This window comes from Cnephaeus nilssonii (genome assembly GCF_951640355.1).
Source record: "Cnephaeus nilssonii genome assembly, chromosome: 14".
In the NCBI taxonomy this organism is placed as follows: Eukaryota; Metazoa; Chordata; class Mammalia; order Chiroptera; family Vespertilionidae; genus Cnephaeus; species Cnephaeus nilssonii.
In genome coordinates this window covers 5,639,703-5,665,178 of record NC_137085.1, presented here as the reverse complement: position 1 = coordinate 5,665,178, position 25,476 = coordinate 5,639,703, and the positions used below count along the sequence as shown (strand labels likewise).

At 46.7% G+C, this 25,476-nt stretch overlaps 1 protein-coding gene across 3 annotated transcripts in view; it reads left to right on the top strand.

The window, feature by feature from the left end:
* The first annotated feature begins 282 nt into the window (after window positions 1-282).
* SLC25A25 (solute carrier family 25 member 25) overlaps window positions 283-25,476 on the top strand; it is a 34,747-nt gene continuing 9,553 nt past the window's right edge. The window contains exons 1-2 of one of the 3 annotated variants that reach the window (XM_079790057.1): window positions 283-632; window positions 24,703-24,789. In XM_079790057.1, coding sequence (XP_079646183.1) covers window positions 381-632; window positions 24,703-24,789 — 339 coding nt within the window. In that variant the 5' untranslated portion in view covers window positions 283-380. Of the gene's footprint in view, window positions 633-23,522; window positions 24,790-25,476 lie in introns of those variants that run through there. The other 2 variants (XM_079790055.1, XM_079790056.1) reach the window with 2 other exon arrangements.

Sequence of the window (25,476 nt, the reverse complement as noted above, 5' to 3'; positions counted from 1 at the left end):
ACGCGGGGCCTCCCGCCTGTCAATCACATGACTTCTGCCTATAGCGGCGCGATTTCCTCTGTTTGGCCCGGTTCAGCCAATCCCTGCCTCCCTCAGTTTGAATCGGTCCCAGGCTGAGCCGGAATCGCCCCGCCCACTCGATTGATCCAAGCCGTCAAGGGCGATGTGGGCAGTCCCTGGAGAGGTCCCGCCCCTCCGGGTGGCAGTCCCGGCCTGTGACTAGTCGGAGGCGAGCTAGGGGCGTGGCCAGAGAGGCGGGGCTCCCGGAAGCGGCCCCTCCCGCCCGTTTGCCGGCATCTCGGAACCCGCGCTCGCAGTCTGAGGATACCCGCGTGTCTTCTGCGTTCTCCTCGCCGCCCGGCGCCCCTGCCTCGCGCCCGATGGTGAGCAGTGTCTTGTGCCGCTGCGTGGCTTCCCCGCCGCCGGACGCCGCCGCCGCCGCCTCGTCCGCCTCGTCGCCGGCGTCTGTGGACCCGTGCGGCGGTGCCGTCTGCGGGGGCCCAGACCACAGGCTGCGCCTGTGGAGCCTCTTCCAGACGCTCGACGTCAACCGCGACGGCGGCCTGTGTGTCAACGACCTGGCCGTGGGGCTGCGACGCCTGGGATTGCACCGCACCGAGGGCGAACTCCGGGTAGGCGGCGCGCGCCGTCCGCGCGGGCGAGGAGGGGGCCCTGCGTGTCCCAGACGACAGGGAGGTCCAGGGAGGGAGGGGGGGGGGCAGGTCTGAACGTCCTGGCTTATGGGGGCAGCCCCTTGGAGCGTAGCAGGTCTGCTGGATGGCCCCTTGGTCTTGGTGGGACCCCGGAGTGACCGGTGGGTACCCTGTTTATGTGCTGGTGGGAGTGGAGCTCCTTGACGTCTGTGGGCGCTTAAGCTAGAGGGAAATGCTCTGCGTGGGCACAGGTGGGCACCCTCTGGGAGCTTCTGATGGGCGAAAAGTCCCTGACTGCTCCGGCTTTCCCCAAAGTAGAGGCCAAGACTCAGAAGTCTGCTTTTCCTCACCTCCTGACCTCAGGGCTAAGCTTGATGCATCCCCCTGCCCACCACTGACAAGTTCATCCATCCTCCCCCAGCGCCCCCCTCCCTCCCCTCTGGTTTCCATGCCAGCCATTGGCCCGGATCTGGTTCCTCTCAGAAGCATGTGGGAGTTGGGGAGAAAAAAAAAAAGGGGGAACTGGGGTTTTAGACAGATCTGTGATGGTGTGGGTGGTGAGGACTAACAGCTCTCTTGATTTAGGCTCATTCCTATTGACATGCTTATCCAGAAGATGGGATGATGATCCCTTGCAGCGTTGCAGGTGATAAAATAATCTAGGGGAAAATACTTCCTAACAGTGAGTGTTGGCGTGTTGCATACCTAGGAGGGAATATCATTCCTCCTGTTCTGGAGTGGGCTCTTGGCCAAGGGGCAGGTGGTACGGAGAATGGCCCACCTCCAGGCCTGCCAGAAAGAGCAGTGCTGTCTTTATAAGAATCTCAAGCAGAAGCTGCTTCTTTCCCTTCCCTCAAGATATGTTTTTCCATCTGACTTTGTAGCTGTAGCTTCCCTTTCCCGAATATTTCATTTACATGGGGCTTAGCCTGATTTACAACCCCGGGGAGGACCGCCGTGTACCTTAGTCACCTGTTTTTCTTCTAAGTTAGTTCATTTGGCCCATTTGTACAGAATCTCACAGCCAAGTATGAAGAAATCTGGTAGAATACCAGAGAATGAACCCAATTTTTTGGTAGACCAGGTATGTACATAAAGTGTTTTTAACTCATGTCCAAGATATCTTGGATTAACATCTAAGGTGTTTAACCTACTTAGGGTCTGCCTGGGAAGAAGACCAAGGGTAACACTATGTAAGAATAGAATCAATGGGTTAAATCCAAGCGGTTTATAGAGACAAGTTAAAAAAAAATTTAAGTAGCCCTAGCCAGTTTGGCTCAGTGGATAGAGCGTCAGCCCGTGGACTGAAGGGTCCCGGGTTTGATTCTAGTCAAGGGCACATACCTGGTTTGCAGGCTCCATCCCCAGCCCTGGTCGGGGACCGTGCAGGAGGCAACCAATCGATGTGTCTCTCTCACATCATGTTTCTCTCTGTGTCTCCTTCTCCCTTCCACTCTCTAAAAATCAATGGAAAAATATCCTCAGGTGAGGATTAACAAAAATAAAATTTAAGTTTTACACAAAATAGTAGTGTGAGCTTGATGTTTTCCTGTACATATCTGAGGAGTAAGTCACTTGGAAAGATAGTTTGGCTAAATTCAGAGTCTTTTATGCCGTGTGGGCTCAGGGAGGTGTGGGCCCAGGTTTACCTTTCTGCTTCTTTGCACCTACTTGGCATATGCTGCAGGCACATCAGGGCATCTGGCTGTGGGAGTGCATTCAGTGTTTACGCTAAGCTTAGTGCTAAACCAGAGTCACAATGTTCTTGTGATTCACGGCACAGGCACATCTGACATTGATCCTAATCCATTTTTCTGGCAGTAAGTTTCTAAGGGCAAACAAGGAGAAAGTGATCATTTTTCTTTCACATGTTAAAATAAACCTTTCTGATTAACCAAAGGTTGCCTGGCCCCTTGGTCTCATTGGTTCTAAGATTTTTGATTCTGTGACAGATCTAAGTTCTATTTAAAAAAAAATTTTTTTTTATTTGTTGGATTTAGAGAGAGAGTTGGGGAAGAGAGAGAAAGAAACTTGAGTTTGTTGTTCCACTTATCCATGCATTCACTGGTTGACTCTTGTGTGTGTCCTGACAGTGGATCAAACCTGCAACCTTAGCATATTAAGTAATGCTCTAATGAACTGAGCTACCCGGCCAGGACTCTTTTATTTATTTTTTTAAAATATATTGTTGTTGATTTCAGAGAGGAAGGGAGAAAGAGAGTTAGAAACATCAGTGATGAGAGAGAATCATTGATCGGCTGCCTCCTGTACACCCCTAACTGGGGATTGAGCTCACAACCTGGGCATGTGCCCTTGACCAGAATCAAACCCAGGACCCTTCAGTCCACAGGCCAACACTATCCACGGAGCCAAACCAACTAGGGCTAGGACTCTTTTTTTATTCTTGTGGTGTGGGGATTTAGTATGGACTCTATTTCTGTAACTCTTTTAGCTTTCGAATAAGTTAAATTATTATGCAGGGTTGAGGCTCGGAATTGTGCGTTGTACTTGTTTATTACCTATAAAGGAGTACATGCTAGTCTTCTGGCGAAAGGTTTAAGTATCAAGAGAGAGAAAATCTGCTTTGTTGTAAATAACCGGGCAACAGGAAGACACCCTGCCGCATGAACCCCCATACCACTTCCTGTTGAAATAATATCAGTGTTAGTTACGAGCAGAAAAAGTAGTGCTGCCGTTTTGCAGAACTAGCGAAGCCAAGAGAGAAGTCGGGGGCCCTTGGGTTAGAAATGGGTCGTCTGCCACGGGAATAGGCGTTGAAAAATACATCAAACTTTGGCAGCTGCTCCCTGTGACCTTTCGGACCAGTCTGAAGTGCGGGGGTTTGCTCAGAAATCAGCTTTGAGTGCTTATCAGTGGGTGATGGGTGAGCCAAGCCACGTGACTGTCAAATACAAAGCCTCTTGCTAGCTTTACAACAGGTTGGGTCAAGTTTTCTTTAGAAATGAACCAGCAATTTTTGGCATCTGCCTTTTTTTCTTTTTTTGGTCCAGAAGAAAGTGGGACAGTCGAGGAAAAATTACTTAAAATGGAAGCGGGCAGCCAGCCAGGGAAATTTCCTTTGTAAAGGACATGTGAGCAAGAAGCCCGTCCTGAGACAAGGAAGGGAAGCGTTTATTTATTTTTATTTTATTTTTTGGGGGGAGGGTTTATTAAAGAAAGAAAAAAGATGACGGCAGGCAGCGGTAGTGACTTGAGGAAATGAGGCTTCAGCTGGAGCTAATTATAGCATTGCCTGCTTAAGGCATTTTCATGTGACCAAACAAAATCTTTGTCTTAAAACATAGGTTCTAACTTACGCAGCCAATTAGAGGAAGGACGCAATCTGGGTTAGATGTAAAAACAGTGTCCCTTTAGCTTAGGGTGTGGGGCTGGCGTTTAATGCAGGTGAGCGTTTTAGACGATGGAGTGGTTTGCTGACTTAGAGACGTGCATATGCACGAGCTAGTTTAGGCCTCACAATAACTTTGTGAAATAGGCAAGACAGTGATTTCACCCCATTTTACAGAGGGAGGAACAGAGGTTCAAAAAGATTATAAAACAACCTCAAAACTCATTGGACCACTAAGGAATTAGACCAGAGCAAGAACTGGAACCAAATTCTGATCTGTGCTCCACTCTTTAACTAGACCAGTTGTTTCTGAGGGACATTAACAGAGCCTCTCCCTGGGCTTTTGGGAGAATTTGCGAAAGATGAGGAGAGATCAATTTAGAACCACATCTGTTTTTTCCCAAAGTAGGTTTCAAGATTATCCAGGGATTATCCTGTCAAAGAATGAGAATCCACCTGCCCTAATTCTCTCCTTGACCTGAGCAGTGTGCAAGAGGCAATCTCTATTGACTTGAAATAATGAGTGGAAGATCATTAGGGTCAGGTTGGTCGTATTGCTTAACCAGGCAGTACTGCTAAACTGTGTACCTATTAAATGTGTGGTCGTTTGGCCCAGCTGGTGTGGCTCAGTGGTTGAGTGTCGACCCATGGATCAGGAGGTCACGATTCAATTCCCAGCTGGGTTGTGGGCTCCATCTCCAGTAGAGGTGTGCAGGAGGCAGCCAGTCCACGATTCTCTCTCATCATGGATGTTTGATGTTTCTAACTCTCTCTCCTTTCCCTTCCTCTCTGAAATCAATAAAAAGATATTTAAAAATATTTAAATGTGTGGTCATTGGCGGGGAAGCTAGACTTAGATAAGACAATCTATACAGAAAAGGAGAGCCTTTTTCATAGAAAAGGGATAGACATAATTTGGCATAATACAATGGCCCATTGGAAAAAGAAAAATGCTATTTGCAGCTTGGATTAACTTCCTATATTAACCTGATTGTTATATTGTTGCAAAATTGGTTCCTGGCTCAAAGTAATTATCATCAAGATATTCTTTTTTTTTTAAGCTCTGGCCAGCAGCTCAGTGGTTAGTGTCGGCCCTCAGACTGAAGGGTCACAGGTTCAATTCCCGTCAAGGGCACCTACCTTGGTTGCCAGCTGGATCCATCCAATCAATGTGTTCCTCTCACATCGATGTTTCTCTGTCTCTCCCCCTCCCTTCCACTCTCTCTGAAAGTCAATGGAAAAAAAATATCTTTGGGTGAGGATTAACAAACAAACAAGTTGGTGTTTTTTTGTGTGTGTATGTGTGTGTGTGTTTTTTAAGGAAGCTTAAAAAAATTAGTTGATATTTGGAAAGGTGAGATCAAGTCCCCTGATCCAAAACCAGGTGAAAAATAAGGATATAGCCTGAGTAGGCCTGACCTGGAGCTTCAGTTGGATGAATTCCTTTGATGTTGAAAGAGTCATTAATTGCTGAAGTCTCACAGAAACCACAGGGGAATGAAAGAAAGAAATATTTTGCTGGTATTCATTTCTAGTCCAGCTGAGTACAGCCGCAGGTTGAATTCAGTGAACAAAGCTGTCCTTCAGAAAGGACTAGTCAGTCTTGGTAAGTCAGGCCAGACTTTTCATTTTAACCATTTCTTATACTGCTGTGAATTTGCCAGGACCAAAGAATTTGGTCTTGATGGGTCACTGGCCATCATAGGCCAGCCTCCTACCCAGTGTGGGGAGCATTCCTTCTGGGGCATCTTCACAGGTGGCCAGCCAGCCCCTTTCACTGTGACCTACTTGGGGTTGTTGTGAGGACAGCGCTTTATGTCAGACTGAAGTCTGTCTGCTGGTATCTGCTTCCCATTTGCCTCAAGTTTACCTTCAGGAGCAACACACAAAAGTGACCCAAGGGCCCTTTAAGTATCTGAAAACTACCTTATCTTACAGCCTCTGCTGCTATAAAACTGGGTTTTATTATGCACTTCTCACACAGTAAGCTGTCCACACCTTTCATAGTCCCTCATCTGAGGCAATGCCATGGGAGTTAAGAGGACAGTCCTTCCTTGGAAATACTACACTAAGTGAAAGAAGCCAGTCACAAAGGGCCATATATTACACTGAGTGGCCAGATTATTATGATCTCTGAACGCGTAATAATCTGGCCACTCTGTATATCCTATATATTAAAAGGCTAATATGCAAATTGTCCCCTCAACCAGCAGGCAGGCCAGCCAACCGCCCATGTCCCCTCCCCCTGGCCAGGCTGGCCAGACCCCACCCATGCACGAATTCATTTACCGGGCCTCTAATATATATATATATACACACACACACACACACACACATACATACACACGCGCGCGTGCGCACACACACACACATACATACACACACGCGCGCGCGCACATACACACACACTGAGTGGCCAGATTATGATGATTCAGAGATCATCATAATCTGGCCACTCCGTGTATATGATCCATTTCTGTGAAATCCCAGGACAGGGAAAGCTGGAAACAGAAACTAGATTAGTGGTTGCCTCGGCCTGGGAAGGGAGGAGCATGGAGAGAAAGGAAGGTGAGGGCTTGGGCTTTCTTTTTGAGGTGAGGGAAACTGCTTCTGCCCCTCTTATGCTCCAGGCCATCGTGTGAAGGCTGCAGCCTGACCTCTCCCCGCTACTGCGCTAGCTGGAGTCACAGTGGGCACCGAACTGTGTCTGCAGCCATTGTCTCTGCCCTCCCCCCATCCCACCTTCCCTACTCATTCCAATACACCCACCTTCAGGCATCCCAACGCGTGGGTCTTTCAGGTGGTTTCTGTATTGAGAGGCGATCCTTGTGGAGTTCTGGTTGTCTTGTAAATTTAAGGGGAGAAATGAAGTCTTCTCACTCCACCCTGAGGTGGATATCACTTCCAAAACTGTTTTTGTTGTTTTTAAGTCTTTATTGTTGAAAGTATTACATGTGTCCCTTTCCCCCCACCCATCATTGACCCCTTCTAGCCCACCCCTGCCCTTCGCCCTAGACCAAAATGTGTTTTTGTTTTTAAAAAACAGTGCAGTATGGACTTTATGGTATAAACCTGGGTTCAAATATTGTTTTTGCAACTTGCTAGCCATGTGACCTTAAGCAAGTTACTCAACCTCTCCAAGTCTGTTTCCTTAACAGGTACATGATATGAATACCTATTTCATCAGGTTGTGGTGGGGATTAAATTTTAGATAAAATATATAAAGAGCCTGGTACAGTGTCTGACACTTAGGTGTTTAACACCAAGTGACGCTTTCCTCCACTGAGTCTTTGAAAAGAACCTGTCCACAATTGGTCTTAGCCATCTGCATTTTTCCTGAGTTGCTTAGGGGGAAAGTGCTACAGGAAGAAGTAGAAAGTCTGGGATGTCCGTAGTAAAGGTGTGTAGCACCCAGGCAGAGCGCAGTCTGTTGTCAGCTGACAGGGCCTTCAGCAGTTTAGGGAGGAGGGATGTAGGTTGCAGAGAGCCTGGGCCCTAGAGACATTAGGAAAATTAGAACAAATAAAAAAGAGGCTTCCGCTGGCTGGTGTTGCTCAATGATTGACCCATGAACCAGGAGGGTCGATTTCTGGTCAGGGCACATGCCCAGGTTGCAGGCTCGATTCCCAGTAGGGGGCATACAGGAGGCAACAGATCAATGATTCCCTCTCATCATTGATGTTTCTATCTCTCCCTCTTCTTCTATGAAATCAATAAAAATATATATATTTTTTAAAAAGAGGTTTATGGAACCACAGGCTTCAGTGCAGACTATGGCCAAGTCCAAGAGCCACACCATGCACAACCAGTTACAAAAATGGCACAGAATCGGCTTCAAGAAACCCTGATCACAAAGATACGAATTTCTTAAGTTCCTGAGGAACGTGTGCTTTGCCAAGAGGCTCAACAAGAAGGGCCTTAAGAAGATGCAGGCCAACAGTGCAAGGCCATGAGTGCATGTGCCCAGGCTGTTACGGCCCTTGTAAAGCCCCTGGAGGTCAAGCCCAACATTCCAAAGGGCACAGCCACAAGCTCAACTGACTTGCCTACATCGCTCACCCCAAGCTTGGGAAATGTGATCGTGCTGCATAGCCGAGTGTCTCAGGCTCTGCCGGCCAAAGGCCAAGGCCAAGCCTCAAATCAAGCCCTGGGCTACAGCTGCAGCTCCGGCTCAGGCTTCCAGCGGTGCCCAGGCCCCCACGAAGGCTCCACAGTAGAGGTCTCTGTCCGCTGATGTGAGGATGGGAGGCCTGGTATGGCCCCTGGATGGGCTGGTGTCTTCCTGTGCTGTTTGTACAAATAAACCTGTGGCAGGATCTGCAAAAACAAATAAAAAAAGAGGAAACCCTGGTGTTAGGAGATTTCTAGAAGTTGTTGTTAAGTGGTCGAGTCACTCTACACATAACAATGTCTTTCACCCGTATGTTTCCCGGGATGGAAATGGGCCATTTTCTCAATGCAGAGTTCACTTTGAAGTGAAAATGGAAGCTTCAAGCAGAGCTTAGTTAAAACCCTTGGAGATTAACTCACCAACTGCATTATTTTGCGGAAGTGGGGCTGTGGCTTAGGTTTCCAGTTGGTTGAAGGCAAAGCTAGTAGCAGAACCCAGGATTTTGACTTTGCTCAAGTTAGGTCAACATACACTGCTTCCTACTATTGCTATAGATACTTGACTAGCACCTACAATTTGGCAAGATTGACATTCACAGTTTATGACATTGCCACATCTGTGCCTAACACCAGCTCAGCTTTTGTTTTTTAAAAAATATATTTTTATTGATTTCAGAGTGGAAGGGAGAGGGAGAGAAAGAGAGAAACATCAATGATGAGAGAGAATCATTGATCGGCCGCCTCCTGCATACCCCACACTGGGGATCAAGCCTGCAACCCGGGCCCCGACCGGGAATTGAACCATGACCTCATGGTTCATAGGTCCACGCTCAACCACTGAGCCACGCTGACCGGGCCAGCTAGCACTTTAAGACCCTCTTATGGTGCTCAGGAAGCAGCCACTGAAATGATAGCTACACTCGTGCTAAGTATGGGATGTGAAAGCTCCACGCATGCCTAAAAGTAAGGCTTCGTTGTCTTAAAGAGGCACCTTTCTTTGAAATAAATAAATTACAAAGGCAGAACATAAGGAGCTTCTTATCTGCTTTCAACTCTTGGCATGGCTTTCCTGGAGCTCGAATTTCCCAAGGTCAAAGGGGGAAACTGGAGATGGTGGCTGCTCCTGTTCCCGCTGCTGCTGGGGGAAGCTTTCCACATTCCGTCAACCCTGGCCTCATGCCTTCTTTCCCCCAGCCCACCCTCCCTCCCCTGGATCCAATGTGTGACTAAAACACACCAAAACCAACCACTTACAGTGCTGAGAAAGCTCTCAAAAACCACAGAAATGCCAGTGGAGTGGGGGAGGGAAGTGGGCAGAGAAAAGGTAGGTTAGATCACCAAGAATAAATAAGCACAAACTGAAATCCTTGTCTGTAGGTCTGACACAAGTGAATAGTCCTGTTGGTTAAAACCAGCCAGCTACAGTGCCCACCTTTGTCAACCTGTTGACCTTTTACATTTATTTTTATTTATTTATTTTTAAAATATATTTTATTGATTTTTTACAGAGAGGAAGGGGGAGAGGGATAGAAAGTTAGAAACACCGATCAGCTGCCTCCTGCACACCCCTTATTGGGGATGTGCCTGCAACCAAGGTACATGCCCTTGACCAAAATCGAACCTGGGACCCTTCAGTCCGCAAGCCGACGCTCTATCCACTGAGCCAAACCGGTTAGGGCTACATTTATAGACAGTACATTTTTTCCCTTTTTTATTCATATCTCGGGTATATTCATTTTGCTAGAGTCTCTTCTTTAACCTATATCAAAGGTAAACATAGTATCTGGTAAATAGTTTTATAGCTAAATGCCTTACCTGAATTGTTTCTAAGAGCTTGGTGTAAACCAGTTATTCTTTTTTGTGTGTGTATGAAATGTAGTGGGGGGTTTTAAAAAATAAATTCTTTATTGATGAAAGTATTACATATGTCTCCTTTTCCTGCTAAACCAGTTATTCTTACACAGACTTCTCTGGCCTGCCCTTCTCACCCGGAAGGCAGCTGTTGGGTGGGTTTCACACCCCTGTCCTGGCCCTTCTCTCTCTGTCCTCCCTGAGTCCGGAGCAAGCAGCTGCTGAGAGCTATGTTTGCATTCATTCAAACAATCTCAGTTTTAGCCTGTGATTCTGAAGTCACTTTTAAGAAACTGAAAACATTTGGTGTTACTTTTAGTATTGAGTCTGCCGATTCGCCTTTTCCTGTGGAAGAAGGGGAGGCATGAATAGGGATAAAGTGGCTGCAGCAAGCAGGCTGAACACGGGCCAGTGGTTTGGCTCCCACTGATCAATTTTGGATCAGTTGAAAATATGCTGATCATTTTAGGTGACTGGGTTTTACATGCCAGACTCAACACCATATTCATCCCCTGCCCCTTATTCTTGGAGCATGTTTAACTGAAGGAGAAGCAAGCTCTTACACGAGCAGGAAAAGAAGCTACGTGGTCTCTTCTTGCTTCTGCAGAACTTTAGTTTACATGCTACACCTCGAAATCCTACATTTAACCCAACTAAATTTGGGTTGATTTTGTACACTTCTAACTTTCTTTTAGACAGAAGGAAAAAACGTCTTTGTTAGTAGGCATTGACCTTGAACTTGGGACTCGACGGAGACTGGCTTCTCACCACGAGTAAACAGAAGCCATCAAGAAACTTTTTTCTCTGTAATACATTACTCTTTCTCTTCCTCATCTACAGGAGTTTTTTTCAGGGAGCTTTTGCCAAAGCTAGAATTTCTGGTTTTAGTTCCTAAAATGGAAATAGATTAAGAGGATGTCACCTTTTTTATCACGGCAGTCGTCATCTTCAATGCCTTGGTTTCATTTGTGCCAAATTAGATGCAAGTGCCGGCTCCTCTTCATCGTCTAATTGTGGACTGAGCCTCAGGCAGAAGGGTGTTCAGTAGTCGTTACCTCCAGAAACCCAGCTGCCAGAGGGCTGCGCGGGACCGCACGTAGCATCTAAGCATTTCCATCCTCCTGTTGATTCATAGCAGAGGAGAGGGATGGTTACCTGCTGCAGTTGTGCCTCTGAAATAATAAATCGCTACCACGTAACAATATGTAAAAGAGATCCTTCAAACTCTTGCTCCTATACTGTCCTAAGAGAATTGAGAAAACAGGTACCCCCTTGAACATATTCAAGTTGACATCCAAACATTTTTGTTCTAAGTTTAATGGCTGCAGAGATATAATTACTGGCATATTGTATATCTGCTTTAAATGTTTTTAATTGTCAGTTTGGGTTCTGGTTCTGCTCAAAACCTTCGTTTTGCAGATTTGACTCATTCAATTTATGGAAAGTGCCCTCCACATAACCTAATTGGCCCAGCCAGTCTTCACTTTCAAATCAAATCAGTCTGGTTTTCTGTCAAATCAAACCTGGCATCATTTCTCAGTTTAAAAAAAAAAAGTGTTAATAGCCGTCCCTTTGACAGCAGGTCTTCTGAAGAGAATGATTCTAAGATAGACAGGTAGTAAGTAGTTACACTGGTGGACGTGAGACGGGGAGCGTTGCCCTGGAGTGGGTCGTGGGAGAGCTCTCTGCTTGTTTTATAAGATTCCGTGTGATGCTCTGGGGCACTTATCCCCTGGGCAGCTTATCAGGTTAATTTGGAATGGGTTCCCACTGGGGGTCCATCCCAGTAGAACCTGTTGTTTTCTCTGAAGAGTATGGGAGATCCTGTGACTCTTATTCAGCAAGACTCTTATTTTCTAGATTCTTAGAAGAGTGGGCTACTTCTGCAGGTGACGAGCCCCATATTAACCAGTTTCTGTTGATGTTTATAAGCTCACTTGCAGGAGGGTTATACTTGCCCACTCTGTCGTTGGACATGGGTAGTCTCTCAACCCCAAGAAAGCTAAGCCTGGTAGGGTTGTAGTATAGTAATTGCACGTAATCCAAAAGAAACTAACAGTCTGCTCAGTACTGCTGGTTTAGGTGATGCTGCGGTAACGAAAGAGACATATACTGTATTCACCCTTGAGGAAACCAGAGATTCAAGAAAAAGGGGCTTTAGAATAAAAATATTAGCAAAGTGTGCAATTGCACACGTTTTCATTGACCTCTGGCTTAAATGGTGAACAAGGGAGATTTTCGGATAAATAAAACACCGTCTCTTCTTCCCCTAGTTTATTATTTTCTTTCTTCTGCTTGTACCCATCCTCTACACTGTAGCCTGGAAACCCCAGCCAGCAAGCTGGGGCAATCAGCTCATTTGTATAGATCTCCCAGGAGTCACTGTCCTTTGTCACCTGAAGTCCAGTGTCTTGAAAACCATCGTTTTATATATTTCGTCTGGACGTTTAATTGTTATTGGCAGGAAGGTGAATCGGTCCCTGTAACTCCATCTTGAGTTTATAACTCAGTTCTGTGGTATGTAGGAGTCCGTTAAATTAAAAGCCAGTAACCAACCAAATATGAGATTTCTCTTATGTCTCCTCCATTTCACCAGATTTTTGGTGTATAAAAACAAGATTCATTTTCATGAAAGGATTACTTGTTTAGTTAGGGTTTTGGCTCTGGATGGGTTCTTAGTATTTTTAAAAAACAAAATTCAACCAAGTAAATTTGGAGATCTAGTTGGAGATCTAATTGGTTTTATTAAATGTCCTGTCTAGCAACTAGAAGGGCACTCTGGGGGGTTGTACAAGATGGAAGGCTTTTATAGGAAGAAGGGTGAGGCAAGGGGACTATTAACAAGAGAAGAAAATGGTTATTTTTAGACCAGGACATCTTCTTTTGGGGGCTGGCAGGGGAGGGGGCGTGTCAGGCAAGGATTTTATCTACTGATTGTCTCTCGCCTCTTCTTTCTATGGGGGATGGAGAGGACCCACGTGACAGAACACTTTACTAGTGTTTGACCAGAAGATTCTAGACTGCATGACTACGAAAGATTATATTTGTGGGAGAGGCTTAAACTGCAGTTAGATCAGGTATTAAGTCCAGGTTTAGTATCATGGGCTTTTAGCACGAGTGACACCATTTAGGGCCTGTGGGTTTTCTCTTTAACAGTATTAAAACTGCTTCCTTCTCGCCGACTGTGCTTCTGATCCCTCTGGGTTTCTTTTGTTAAAGGAGCCAGTGACGTAAGTACACTGAGAAGACGTAGGTACACTGAGACACTCATAAACTGAAGGAAAAAACACCTGAAAAGATTACAAAATTAAGGGCAGACCACAAATAAAGGCTAATTGGGACAGTGCCCAATTTAAAAACAAAGGAAACAAAACCAGTTGCATGAGCTTACAATCATTTTCTAGATAATGATAATAAAACTAGAGGCCCAGTGCATGAGATTCATGCACTGGAGGAGGGGGGTCCCTCAGCCAGGCCTGGGCTTAGGCCCCAGGGATCGGGCCTAAGCCGGCAGTCAGACATCCCTCTCGCAGTCCAGGACCCCTCGCTCCTTACCACCCTTATGCAGCGGAGGTGGGAGAGGCTCCTGCCACTGCCGTTGCGTTCACCAGCTGTGAGCCTGGCTTCTGGCTGAGCGGCGCTCCCCCTATGGGAGCACGCTGACCACCACGGGGCAGCTCCTGCGTTGAGCGTCTGCACCCTGGTGGTCAGTGCATGTCCTAGCGACCGGTCAGTTGATTTGCATAGTACACTTTTATTATATAGGATAGCTAGTAGTTATGAAAGAATGTCCAAATCTATGGAAAAGTTTCATAAGAGTTTATTTGAGTCAAATTTTGGGGGACATGCCTGGAAGCAAGATCTCAATAGATTGAGAAAATGCTCTGGAGAATTGCAGTTTTGCAGCTTATTTTATACACTAGAGTCAAAGGCAAAGGCCTACAGAGGGTTCCATGAAAAACACGGGGGTAGATTAAGGAGGCAGGAGAAAGTCAAGCAAGGAAATCTCTAGGATTGGACAAGAAGCAGAATGGAGAAACACATGCTTCTTTTACATTTGGAGGATACAGGCTAGTTAATAATTCATGTTTACAGCACATAGAGAGAGTACCGTATTGGGGCAACAGATAATAATGGGACGGGGGGTGTTCTGTGGTTTGTGCTCTGGTGCCAGTGGCTGTGCCTCCAAGGGGTCTGGGAAAGAAACTCACTCTGACATTTCAAAGGGATGTTATCCTGGATGTAAGAACAATGGATAGAGCTCGCTTAAGCCTAACATGAATCTTTGCTAAGGAAGTTCTAGTCCTGGGATGTGACTGCCCGCCATGGCATGCCCAGTTAGGAATGTTTATGTTCAGCCCATTTGTGTGGTTACTTTTTTACCTTATCTTTTATTTCTTTCTTAAACTTATCGGGGAATGTGGTTACTTTTGATCATTGAGATTGTCAGGTTTATTACATTGCCCCATTTTTGTTCACAATGCTCTATATACTGTTCTAAGAGCTTTACATTTTATCTAATTTAGTCTTTACCAACTCTATGAAGTAACAACATGGTTCCGTTACTATTCTTTTTTTTTTTTTTTTGTTCCGTTACTATTCTTATTTTGCACGTAAGGATACTAAAGTGAAAAGAGGTAAAAGTAACGACCGAGATCACACAAGTCATGGCCAGGACTTGAACCTGGGGGCTGGCGCCAGAGACTATACATTTAATCAACATACAAAACTGCTTCTAGATAAGGTCATTCTTAGCTTGGCCATCTTGATGTCCCTTCTTGTGTTTTCCTTTTAAATAATTGTTGTAGGTATGTATATGTGTGTATGTATGTATACTTGGTCATATATGCTCATGATTTGTTTTCACATGATATAAGGATGTTCAGTGAAAGTAATCTCCCATCTGCTTTTCTACCCTCAAACCCCCAAGTTCCCTCCCTGCCCCAAACCATCTCTTCGATTTTAATGGCTTTTTAGAAATACTTGTCACATATACAAGCTTAGAAATAAATGGCAGCATACTATCCCCTTTCTTCTGCACCTTGCTTTCCTCAAGAAAGGGTGTTGGATTTTGTCAAATGCTTTTTCTGCATCAATTGATATGACTGTGATTTTTATCTCTCAATTTGTTTATGTGATGTATCACGTTTTTTGTGTTTTTTTTAAAATATATTTTATTGATTTTTTTACAGAGAGGAAGAAGAAGGAGAGAGAGTTAGAAACATCGATGAGAGAGCAACATCAATCAGCTGCCTCCTGCACACCTCCTACTGGGGATGTGCCCGAAACCAAGGTACATGCCCTTGACCGGAATCGAACCTGTGACCCATGAGTCCGCAGGCCGACGCTCTATCCACTGAGCCAAACCGTTTAGGGCTGATGTATCACGTTTATTGGTTTGCGGATATTGTATCATCCTGCTTTTCTCGTTTAGCAAGATATTTTCAAATCATTCCTTAAGAGTGTTAACTGAAAAATAAAAGCCAAAGTGAGAAGCAACAAGAACCGTATTTTTCCATGTATAGGACACCCGCATGTATAAGACGCCCCCCACCCCCACTTTTCCAACCCTAAATTAAGAAATCAATATTTTAAACATTTTGCTGATTTTCCTCTGAAGGCCTTCTTTTTTGGCATCTTAAGGAATTGTTCTTCCTGTTTTCTCCACTGTCTGATCAAACATTCTGTGGGAGGAGGTCCAAATGGTCCCTCTGCAGCTCTATTTCCATGCTCTTTTGCACAGCTGATTACATTCAGTTTGAATTTTGCCGAGTAAGACAATCGCTTACCGGTATTTATCTTTTTATTTTTTGACATCTTTACGGGCTCAGAATGCTCTGGTCCCTGTTGCATCTGCGCACTCTCCACTTCCACCTCTAATTATAGCATCAGCTGAGGTCAATAACAATAAGGGTCGAGATTGGAGGAAGCCTGTTTGGCAAGGTATGGGCAGCTACGCACCCACAGGGCTCCCTCCTCGGCTGAGGCTGACTTCCATGTATAAGACGCCCCTCGATTTTCAGAAAAGAAAAAAAAAATAGTGTCTTATACATGGAAAAATACGGTATTTATTTGAGATCCAAAAGCACAGCTATTCAAGAAGCACTGATTCAGGCAGAAACCCAAATAGTGAGCTGATTCAGAGGTAAAAGCAAAGGGTATTTATGAGAAAGGGAAGGAGCATAATGACATGAATAGAAGGAAGGGTTTCTATGGGTACCAATAAGTCAAGGAAGGAACTTCTATATCTACAGATAAGCTTAGAAGCTAAGTCTAAAGATGTCTTTAATTTTCAGTCTGGTAGTCAGAACAAATAGTTGTTTGGGATATAATGTTGCTTTAGGCCCCGTGTAAAGGTTAATTTACCCAATTTTAACATGACAAAGGTTTGAGGAGTAAGGCCTGCAAGGCGGTTCCTCTGAGGGGGTGGGGCAGCTCCACCTCCATTTTTAAAAAAATATATATTTTATTGATTTTTTACAGAGAGGAAGAGAGAGGGATAGAGAGTTAGAAACATCGATGAGAGAGAAACATCGATCAGCTGCCTCTTGCACACCCCCTACTGGGGATGTGCCCGCAACCAAGGTACATGCCCTTGACCGGAATCGAACCTGGGACCCTTGAGTCCGCAAGCCGACGCTCTATCCACTGAGCCAAACCGGTTTCGGCCCACCTCCATTTTGAAGTAGCTCCATTTATATTATTTCTTTCAAAGTAGGTAAAAAACTGCCTCATTCTTTTGAACAGCTGCATAGGGTTCCACTGTGTGGATGTGCCAAGATTTATCTACCCATTCCCTTTTAGAGCACTTTAAGTTGTTTCCAAACTTGTGCTATTATAAACAAGGCTGCAAAAATATCCTTATGTTTGATCACATATATGTATCACACATATATCATATACATGGGTATGTAACTTCTTACATGTGCACCTGTATCTACAGGATACATTGCTTAAAGTGGAGTTGCTATGACAAAGGGTTTGCGCTTTTGAAATGTTGGTAGTTGTGACTAACTTGCTCTTCAAAGAGGTTGTACCTGATGCGCACGCTCATAGCATATGAGGGTGTTCAGTTCCCCATACTCTTCCCAAGATTTATTAAACTTTTTTCATGTTATTTTAAAAAATAATGATTATGAACACCGTATCTAAGGGTCACCTTTGTGAGGGATGGCAGTAGTTGGTCCCTGTATTTATCTGCTAGTAAATTAAGAACCAAATGAGCAAAGACTAATTCCCTTGTATTCTTAATAATTTCCTCAGTTCAGTCTGCAGACTTAATCTGTGCCTGGTTCTGGGTGCTAGTGGTAGAAAGACCTGTCACTTGGTCCCTGTCCCCAAGCAGCTCACCGTGTACGGGGAGGCATGGGAGAAGCAGCAGCTATGATAGAATGTGCGCAGTGTTACACATGGTTGGAGAGCAGGGGATCACGGACCGAGGAGAAGTGTTGCTGGCGATCTTAGGAAGTGTTATCAGGGACTCTTGATCTTGTAAAACTTGATGGTGAATGTCACCCCAGAGCAACCCAGGTGGAGAGGAGGAAGTGGGGCTCCTGGGGACGAGCCAGCGCCGGGTGCATTCAGTGAGCCTTTGGGTTGCCATTGGCACCTCCCCGCAGAAGTGCTGAGCTGCAGGCAGGGAATCGGCCGCCTGTGATTGGAGGGACGTTGCGGGTTAGGATAATGAACTTGGTAGTGTCGGCAGAGGTGATTGGCCGCGCCCTGCTGCAGTGCGAATGCAGACTGGATGCTCAGGTTCTCGCTTGGGTGATGATCAGTAGTTGAGCGAGGACAGATGAATAATTGGGAGCTCGAAGTTACTTCTGCCTCCGGGAGAGGTCTGTTGGGCTTATTGCTTTTTCCTCTTTTTAAAAAGCCAAACGTTTGAGAATCATCCACCTGCAGAAGTGAGTTTCTATTGAAGAAGCTCCAGCTGCTCCCTGCTCGTTGCCAGCACCCGGCGGGCTCTCTGAGAGCGGGCTGTTTCTCAGGCCAGGCACGACAGCAGTGCTCGCAAATCTGAAAGAGCAGGCAACAGCCCCTGCATGCAGAGCGGCAGCCTGACAGCTCCCGGGCTGGTCTTCCCAGCGGCTGTGTAGCCGGAGACCCTTGGTATTGTGGTCACATTCCTCCTGCAAAGGGACCGCTCACCGTCGGCGACGCGGGGAGGAAGCCGTGATGTTGCAGATGCTGTGGCACTTTCTGTCTAGCTTTTCCCCGAGGGCGGGGTGCCAAGGCTCCACAGAGGGGAGCGATAACGAAGTCAGAGGCACCCCAGCCCCCGCTCGGGGAGACCAGATGGCAAGCTTTTTGGGGAAACAAGACGGCAGGGCTGAGGCCACGGAAAAGAGACCCACCATTTTGCTGGTGGTCGGACCCGCAGAGCAGTTTCCGAAGGTAATGGCAACCTCAAGACGACCTCCGAGTTTAGGGACTGGTGTAGGAACGTTTTCCTGAAAAAAGCTCGAGTGTGGGGAGGAAGTGAGGACTTACAAATCAATCAGTTCGGTGTTGGGGGCGGGGGAGAAGTGTCAGACAATAAAGAAACCCAAATCTTCAGCCGGGAATCTTTCTGTGGCCACTACAAAAGCTTTAGGACCCTATTATGACCACTTCAGTGTGGCCATTAGGGGGAGGGAGGTTGAATGCAATAGAAGATTTGCCTTAGATTGGTCATTTTGGCTCCAGAAAGTCATTTGAAAGTAAAGGGCAAATGACAAGAGTGTGTCTTGTATCTTAGCGTATCTGAACAATTTAGGGATGAACGAGCTAAGTCAGCAACAGAGTGGACCTTCAAAGTTGAACCAAACAGTTGAACCTGCCCCGCATCCCGAAGGTCAGACCCCTTGCCTGGGCGGGTGGAGGGCCTTAGGGTCTCAGAGGAAGGGAGTGGTCGGAAGAGAGGCGAGTTTCCAGGTGCAGAGGCCCGTGCCTCTCTGGGTTCTGGGGGTCTGTTGAGTGCCAGGCCTTCCCTCCAACTGCTGCCCTGAATGTGGGTTATCTCATCTGATCTACACAAGAGCCAGGGTAAGTGGGGGGATCCCCATTTCATAGATGAGGAAACTGAGGTGCAGAAAGGTTACGTAATTTGCCCAGGGTTAAACAATTAAGGAGGGGTGGAGGTGAGATTTCACCCAAATCAGCCTGGAACTTCACCCTGTATTGTCTCCCTTCCCTTAAAAAAGCAGTTTCCGGTGGGACCGGTGGAGTTCAGGATTAGAACGGAAAGTGCCGTCTGGCTGAGATTCCTCCTGCTGCAGTGGCAGTGACCTTGTCGCTTCCTGAGCTTTGGTTATTTGGGATCTTGTCTCCTTTCTCAGAATAAAAATCAACTAGAGAAGGAGATTGTGCCCTGTGTCTGGCACATTGTAGATTCCTGAAACATGTTCGTTGAATTGCTGTGTTTAATAAATGTTCGTTTTTCCTTTGCTAAGTGGCAGGGACCTTTGATGCAACAACTTTCGCAATCTTTTAAGATTAAGCATTGAGGAGAACTCTTAGACTGTGACGAGCTGGTCCTGGCCGGCAGGGGCTCCGAGTCTGTCGTGTGCTGCGGTGTGCTCCGAGGCACGCCTTTCCGCCTTTTGGTTGTTTTAGATGCGCTCAAAGCTGGCAGCCGTGCTCTTTCTGTGAGGCACGTTTATCCACAGACCAGCTTGCTGTGTGGCCAGGGAAATAAGGGGTTGGCTGGCTCCCTTTCAAAGTCACCTACTTTTGACTTTAATAATTAACTGCTCCATTTTCTAGACTCGTACTGGCACCTCCTGCCAGCCCTCTCCCAGGGCGGCCTGGCATCAGGACTCTCTGTTCTGAACAGCTTAGTCTGTGGCCCGCAGAGTCAGGATTGAGGGGGACTGAACCAGAGACCCGCTACCCTGGCTGTCATGGCAAAGTTTCACTGGCTCAGAAGGGAGACAGGTCAGCTGGCTGGAGGGAGGGGGAAGCCCCAAGAAGGAGATGGATCAGCGGTTTGGTTTGAAGCAAGAAAGCCGGGTGGTGTGACTCTGAAAAGCAGATGGACTGGGTATTGGGATAGCAGGGGCGTTTCTGCAGCTCCTAAGGTAGGCTTTGGGGTCTGCCATCACGGTTTCTCTCAGGAAGAGGCTCCCCAAACATTATGGAAACCTTAGAAGTTTATGGCTCTCAGGCTTCTCAGTTTCCCAGCAGCACGACTTTGTTTGGCTCTCACTTCCTCTGCCTAAATATGTCTGCCGTGAGTCAGGTCCCCTTGAGCTTTTATTCCAGGAACTGTTCCAGTTTCCCCTTTATCTTCAGCGGACAGTTCATCTGCCGTTGGAGCAGAAAGCCATTCGTTTGGAGAGGGAGGTAACCTCGGCGGCATCCAGGCTTTCAGATCCCGAGGGGCTGTCTTCTCAGAAGCCCAGAGAATTTTGCTTATTGTGTGTCTGATTGCCAAGTGTAGGCAGGTTTCAGCTACACTGGGCTGTCATGGCAACCTGATCATCAAATGACTCTGGGCCACAGCAGCAAATGAGGCTCCAGAGCCCTAGGGGTGGGTGGGGCTAGAGCAGCCGGATGCTGGCGAGGCTCCTTCGCATATTAATATCTTGGCTTGGTCTGAGTCATTGCAGAGGAGGGGGAATACTTTGTGACCTAATGCCGCACTCCCTAAAGTAGTCTACCTGCCCTGGTCTTACTCATGGTATTCTGGCACTTACCTGGCACAGGAAGCACCTGTTTTGTTGGCATGAAGCAGCGTCGTAGAACAAGGAAAGCTTGTGGTGGCATTGGCCAATTTGAGGGTGAGAAGATGCTCTGGGAGGAACTGGACTTGACAGAGTAGGTGAAATCTGAACCCACTGAATTTGATGGGCTTTAGAGTTGCTGTCATTGTTCCCCAATGCTCATTGCTTCAGAGGAGAAACAAAAGTAGATCTGGGCCACAAAATTAGGATAAGAGGGCAGAGAACAGGTGGATGGCATAAGAGAGACAGCCAGGCACAGGGATTGTACAGAGCCTGCTGGTGTGAAGCATCAGGACCAAACGGGAGCCCTGCTTCCGTCTTCCTCATTTGTGTTTCTTACCTGTGTTCACAAGCAGGAACACAAATACATTTGTTGTTTTCACTAAGGCTGAGCTTAAACTTGCTCTGGTTACAGCTTTCCCATACACCTGCCACCTTCCAGTTTGAGGTCCTGCTTGTAGAGTTCTCAGTGTCAGCCTGACAAGCATTCTTTGGAAACTAATTTTGCATCTCCTTGTGGCAGTATCGGGTTTGGTTTGGGCGCTGTTAAATGGCTGTTGTAACAGGAGCCAGGCCCTGGTGAGGCTCAGCCCCACCATCTACAGACTCCGGGGCCTGGTCAACCTCTCCTGGCCCATTGCTCATCTCAGAGATTAGGGGGTGACTCCAGAGCCCCTCTGGGGCCTCTATCTGTAAATCCAGGGGTAAAGCATTAACTTTGAACTCTGGGTGCCCGGAGAGTGGCTTACTTAGAAAGAATCCCCAGCCAGTTTCTATGTAAAAATGGAGTTCTGCATCTAGAATAATAAAAGCGTAATATGCTAATTAGACTGGATGTCCTTCCGGACAAAGCCGGGGCTGCGAGGGAAGACTGGGTCCCGGGTGCTTGCCAGCAGCAGTATGACCTGGGAAACTCAGGAGGACAGGTAGTTAAATGCCAATTTAAGTGTCCAGTGAAGACATTCTATTGGACTTGATCACAGTTGCAAAATAAAAATAAGTTATAACCACTTTTAAAAATAACATTGGAATAGAATTAATGTTAACATTGTAAAATAATATCTTGGCAAACACATGCCTGATATCGTTGATCTGTCAAGTAATGAGCTTTGTTATAGTCAGGGTAATTCCATTATTTTTTTCTAGAAATTAGTTGAACTTATTTGATTAATGTTTTTTAACATATTTATTTATCCTCACCTGAGGATATTTTTTCCACTGCTTTTTAGAGAGAGTGGAAAGGAGGAAGGAAGAGAGGGGGGAATGAGAGAGACACATTGATTGGTTGCTTCCCACAGGCACCAGGGGTGGAACCTGCAACCCAGATACGTGCCCTTGACCTGGAATCAAACCAGCTGACACTCTAACTACTGACCTTACCGGCCAGGGCTGGTTAATATTTTAATAATTTTCCCTTAAACACTGAATATATATATATATATGTATATATATTTTTTATTTATTTATTTTTTTCCAGAGAGGAAGGGAGAGGGAGAGAGAGATAGAAACATCAATGATGAGAGAGAATCACTGATCGGCTGCCTCTTGCGCGCCCCCTACTGGGGATGGAGCCCGCAACCCAGGCATGTGCCCTTGACCAGAATCTAACCTGGGACCCTTCAGTCTGCAGGCCGACGCTCTGTCCACTGAGCCAAACCGGCTAGGGCAGATTTCACTTTTATTTGGTATTGTTTTCAAATCTTTTCTCAGATTTGTCTTGTAAATACATCATAAAACTCAATGATACAAAAAGAAGAATAACTCCATGGAAATGAACATCTCCAGTTGACAGCTTATTATTGTCAAAGTATTTGCCATTTTCGAATAACTGCAGTCATCATTGAAACGAGATACTTCAACAGATCTGAGTAATTTATTTTTGTTTCAGAAGCAAATGTGAATAAATTAGTGAAGGAACATCAGCATTTTGAAATTCAGCCCTTTTATTTATAAACTAGAGGCTTGAAGTTTGTGCAAGAGTAGGCCTTCCTTCCCCCTGGCTGCCGGCACCAGCTTCCCTCTGGCACCCGGGACCCAGTCTTCCCTCGCAGCCCCACTTTGTCCGGAAGGACATCCAGTCTAATTAGCATATTACGCTTTTATTATTATAGATGTGAACCTCCTTTAAAATAAAAATAAGAACACATTATTTTGTTGAGGTGGATGAGATTGAGGTCTTAGAGGCCTGCCAGGCCCCATTCATTCATTCATTCATTCAGGAACTGCTTATATCCAGCACCTTCCAGGGTCTAGGCAAGGGCTTCTTCCCACCAGGAGGCACCAACGTTTGAAACAATAGCCTCCTGCCTTCAAGGATCCCAACAGTAGAGATAAAAATAACCTCAAAGCAGAACATTCTGGATTGGACAGCTGAAGAGACAGCTGAGTGTCATGGGATCTAATTGGGAATCTGGATAGTCCTGAGCTGCCTCTGAATAGCTCGTTGGATCCACCCTAGTGAATTGAAGCCCAAGACCTGTTTATGTAGACTCCTCATCAGATCTCTTTTAGAAAGGCAGAAATGTCATGTAAGTTAATAAAATCGGTTTTATGTTATCCTATGTAAGCTTCAACATCTTATTTTAAAGTCCTTTTTCCAAGTTCCTCACAAAAAGCTCATTAGCAAATTAAGAAATTCCTTTTACTTTAGTTGATCTCCAAATAATAGCCCTCCGTTTTTATCCCTCGTGGCAGTGTGATTCGGTCTATATTAGGAAGTGGCACATTGGAGCAGGAACAAGCGAGACCAGCTTTCTTTTCATCGCTGTGACGTGCTGTCTTCCTCCGCATCACGAATCCCTGACACTCTGTGGGGAAGCAATGAGGTGTCGATTGCAGGCTGGCCTGAATAGGATCATCCTGAAATAAAAATAAAATCTTGACTTTCCAGGACCTGAGATTTTTCTCTCATCCTCACCTCCAAGGGGCATTCGAGAGCAGTGTTTCTGTGATGGTGGACATGCTAAGTTGAGTGAGTGCATGCAGCTATGGAACACTTGAGCTGTGGCTATGCCACCAAGAAACTGGATTTTTCATTTCATTTCAACTAATTTAAAGTTTAGCAACGTCCATGTTGAACAGCACAGTTCTACGTTAGAAAGCTGCAATTACACTAACGTGTCATGTGTTCTTAGTGAAGCTGGGTTCTGAGGACTACCTCTGTGGGTCTTAGGTGAGGCCCTGGCTGACCCCAGGTTGGCACAGCGAGCTTTTAGTCTAGAGTGTCCTCTTCCTGTCCCCAGCATGTCAGCGCCTCAGTGCTGTGGGGTCCCCTGGGGAAGCCTGCAGGGGAATGGGTGGGCTCTGGGGTGCTCACACAGCGGAGTGGCCTGGGAAAGGTCCCTGGAGCAGGTCAGAGCTGTGCTAGATTGCCCTGTAGCCAAGGCAGCCTGAATCCGGGGCTCAGCCAGCTGGGGCAGCTCCCCTTCGATGAATGAGCCCAAGGTGTGGCCACTTCATGGATGGCCAGGGACCTCAACCACCACACGCCCCACGTTTACTCACAGCCAAACTGAGCATTGATTTAATCTCTATCCACTTATTTTTCTGTTGGGAATGATTGACTAAGGGGGGGGATCACTGTATTGTGTGACGTGTTTGGGGACCTTGTGAAAAAACAGGCTGACGGCTGTTTGTTCATTTGGAGGGGTCAGCAGCCTGAGGGTGAAGGTTTGTTTGGACTCCGTCTGTCTTGGAAGAGTTAACTTGGCGAGCGGGTGACGTCAGTCCTGATCTTCACGCCGCCTCTTGTGCAATCCAGGGCTCTGTGCTGATTGGCTGTTGGCAGGACATAGAGTGGGCGGGCTTTTTGGTCAATTAAGTCAAAGGGCGGGGCTCGAGCAGCCAATGACAGCTGCGCCCCAGCATATCTTGCGCTCGTTTGCCGGCCGGCAGCATTCTCCATTCTCCACGCCGCCAGAACTGCTCGGGTGGCAGCTGAGCCCCGGCTCTCCCCGTCAGCATGCTCTGCCTGTGCCTGTATGTACCGCTCATCGGGGAGGCTCAGACCGAGTTCCAGTACTTCGAGTCCAAGGGGCTTCCCTCTGAGCTGAAGTCCATCTTCAAACTCAGTGTCTTGATCCCCTCCCAGGAGTTCTCCACCTTCCGCCAGTGGAAGCAGGTGTGTACGGGGGCCGTGCCAGGCCGGGAGAGGCAGCGGGCGTTTCATCAGTGTTGGCTGAGCGAATGGATGAGGGCTGGTAGTGGTGACACCCGTGAAATGGGCGAGTTTTCCCCCCCGGTTGTCATGTGGCGACAGCCAGCCAAAAGGCTACTTCACAGGAATGACTAGCGTTCACGTGACTTCCAAGGAAGGCTTGAATTCTCGGGAAGGCACTTGTGGGAGGAATGCAAAGGAATTTTCTTGCTGAGGGGTGGGAGGGGGGACTCTGAGAAGGGAGGTACAGGCCAGCTGCTGTGGGGCTGTCTCTCTGAGCTGGAGGGAGGAGGCCAGGAGGACAGGAGGGAGAGGCAGAGGCTTCTCATTGGAAACCCAGGCTGTGCTGGGTGAACAAGCCAACGTGTGAGGTGAGGGAAGCCTGCCAGATGTCCCTTTGGAGCAGGGCGGCAGCAGAAACCAGTACCATTTTAGAGATGGGGAAGCAGCTATAGTCTGTGGAGATTGCTTGCTTCCTAAAGAGGTACCCCAACTTAATCCTATCCCAAGCTGTCCCCCAGAGCTCATGATGGCAGAGGAGGTCGGATGGTGTGTAGGCGGTGGGGATTAGCATATCTTGGGAAGGAGACAGAAAGTAGGCCCAGTGGTTCTGAGGTGGGAGCAAGGACTTGGGAGATTATTTATTTTGAA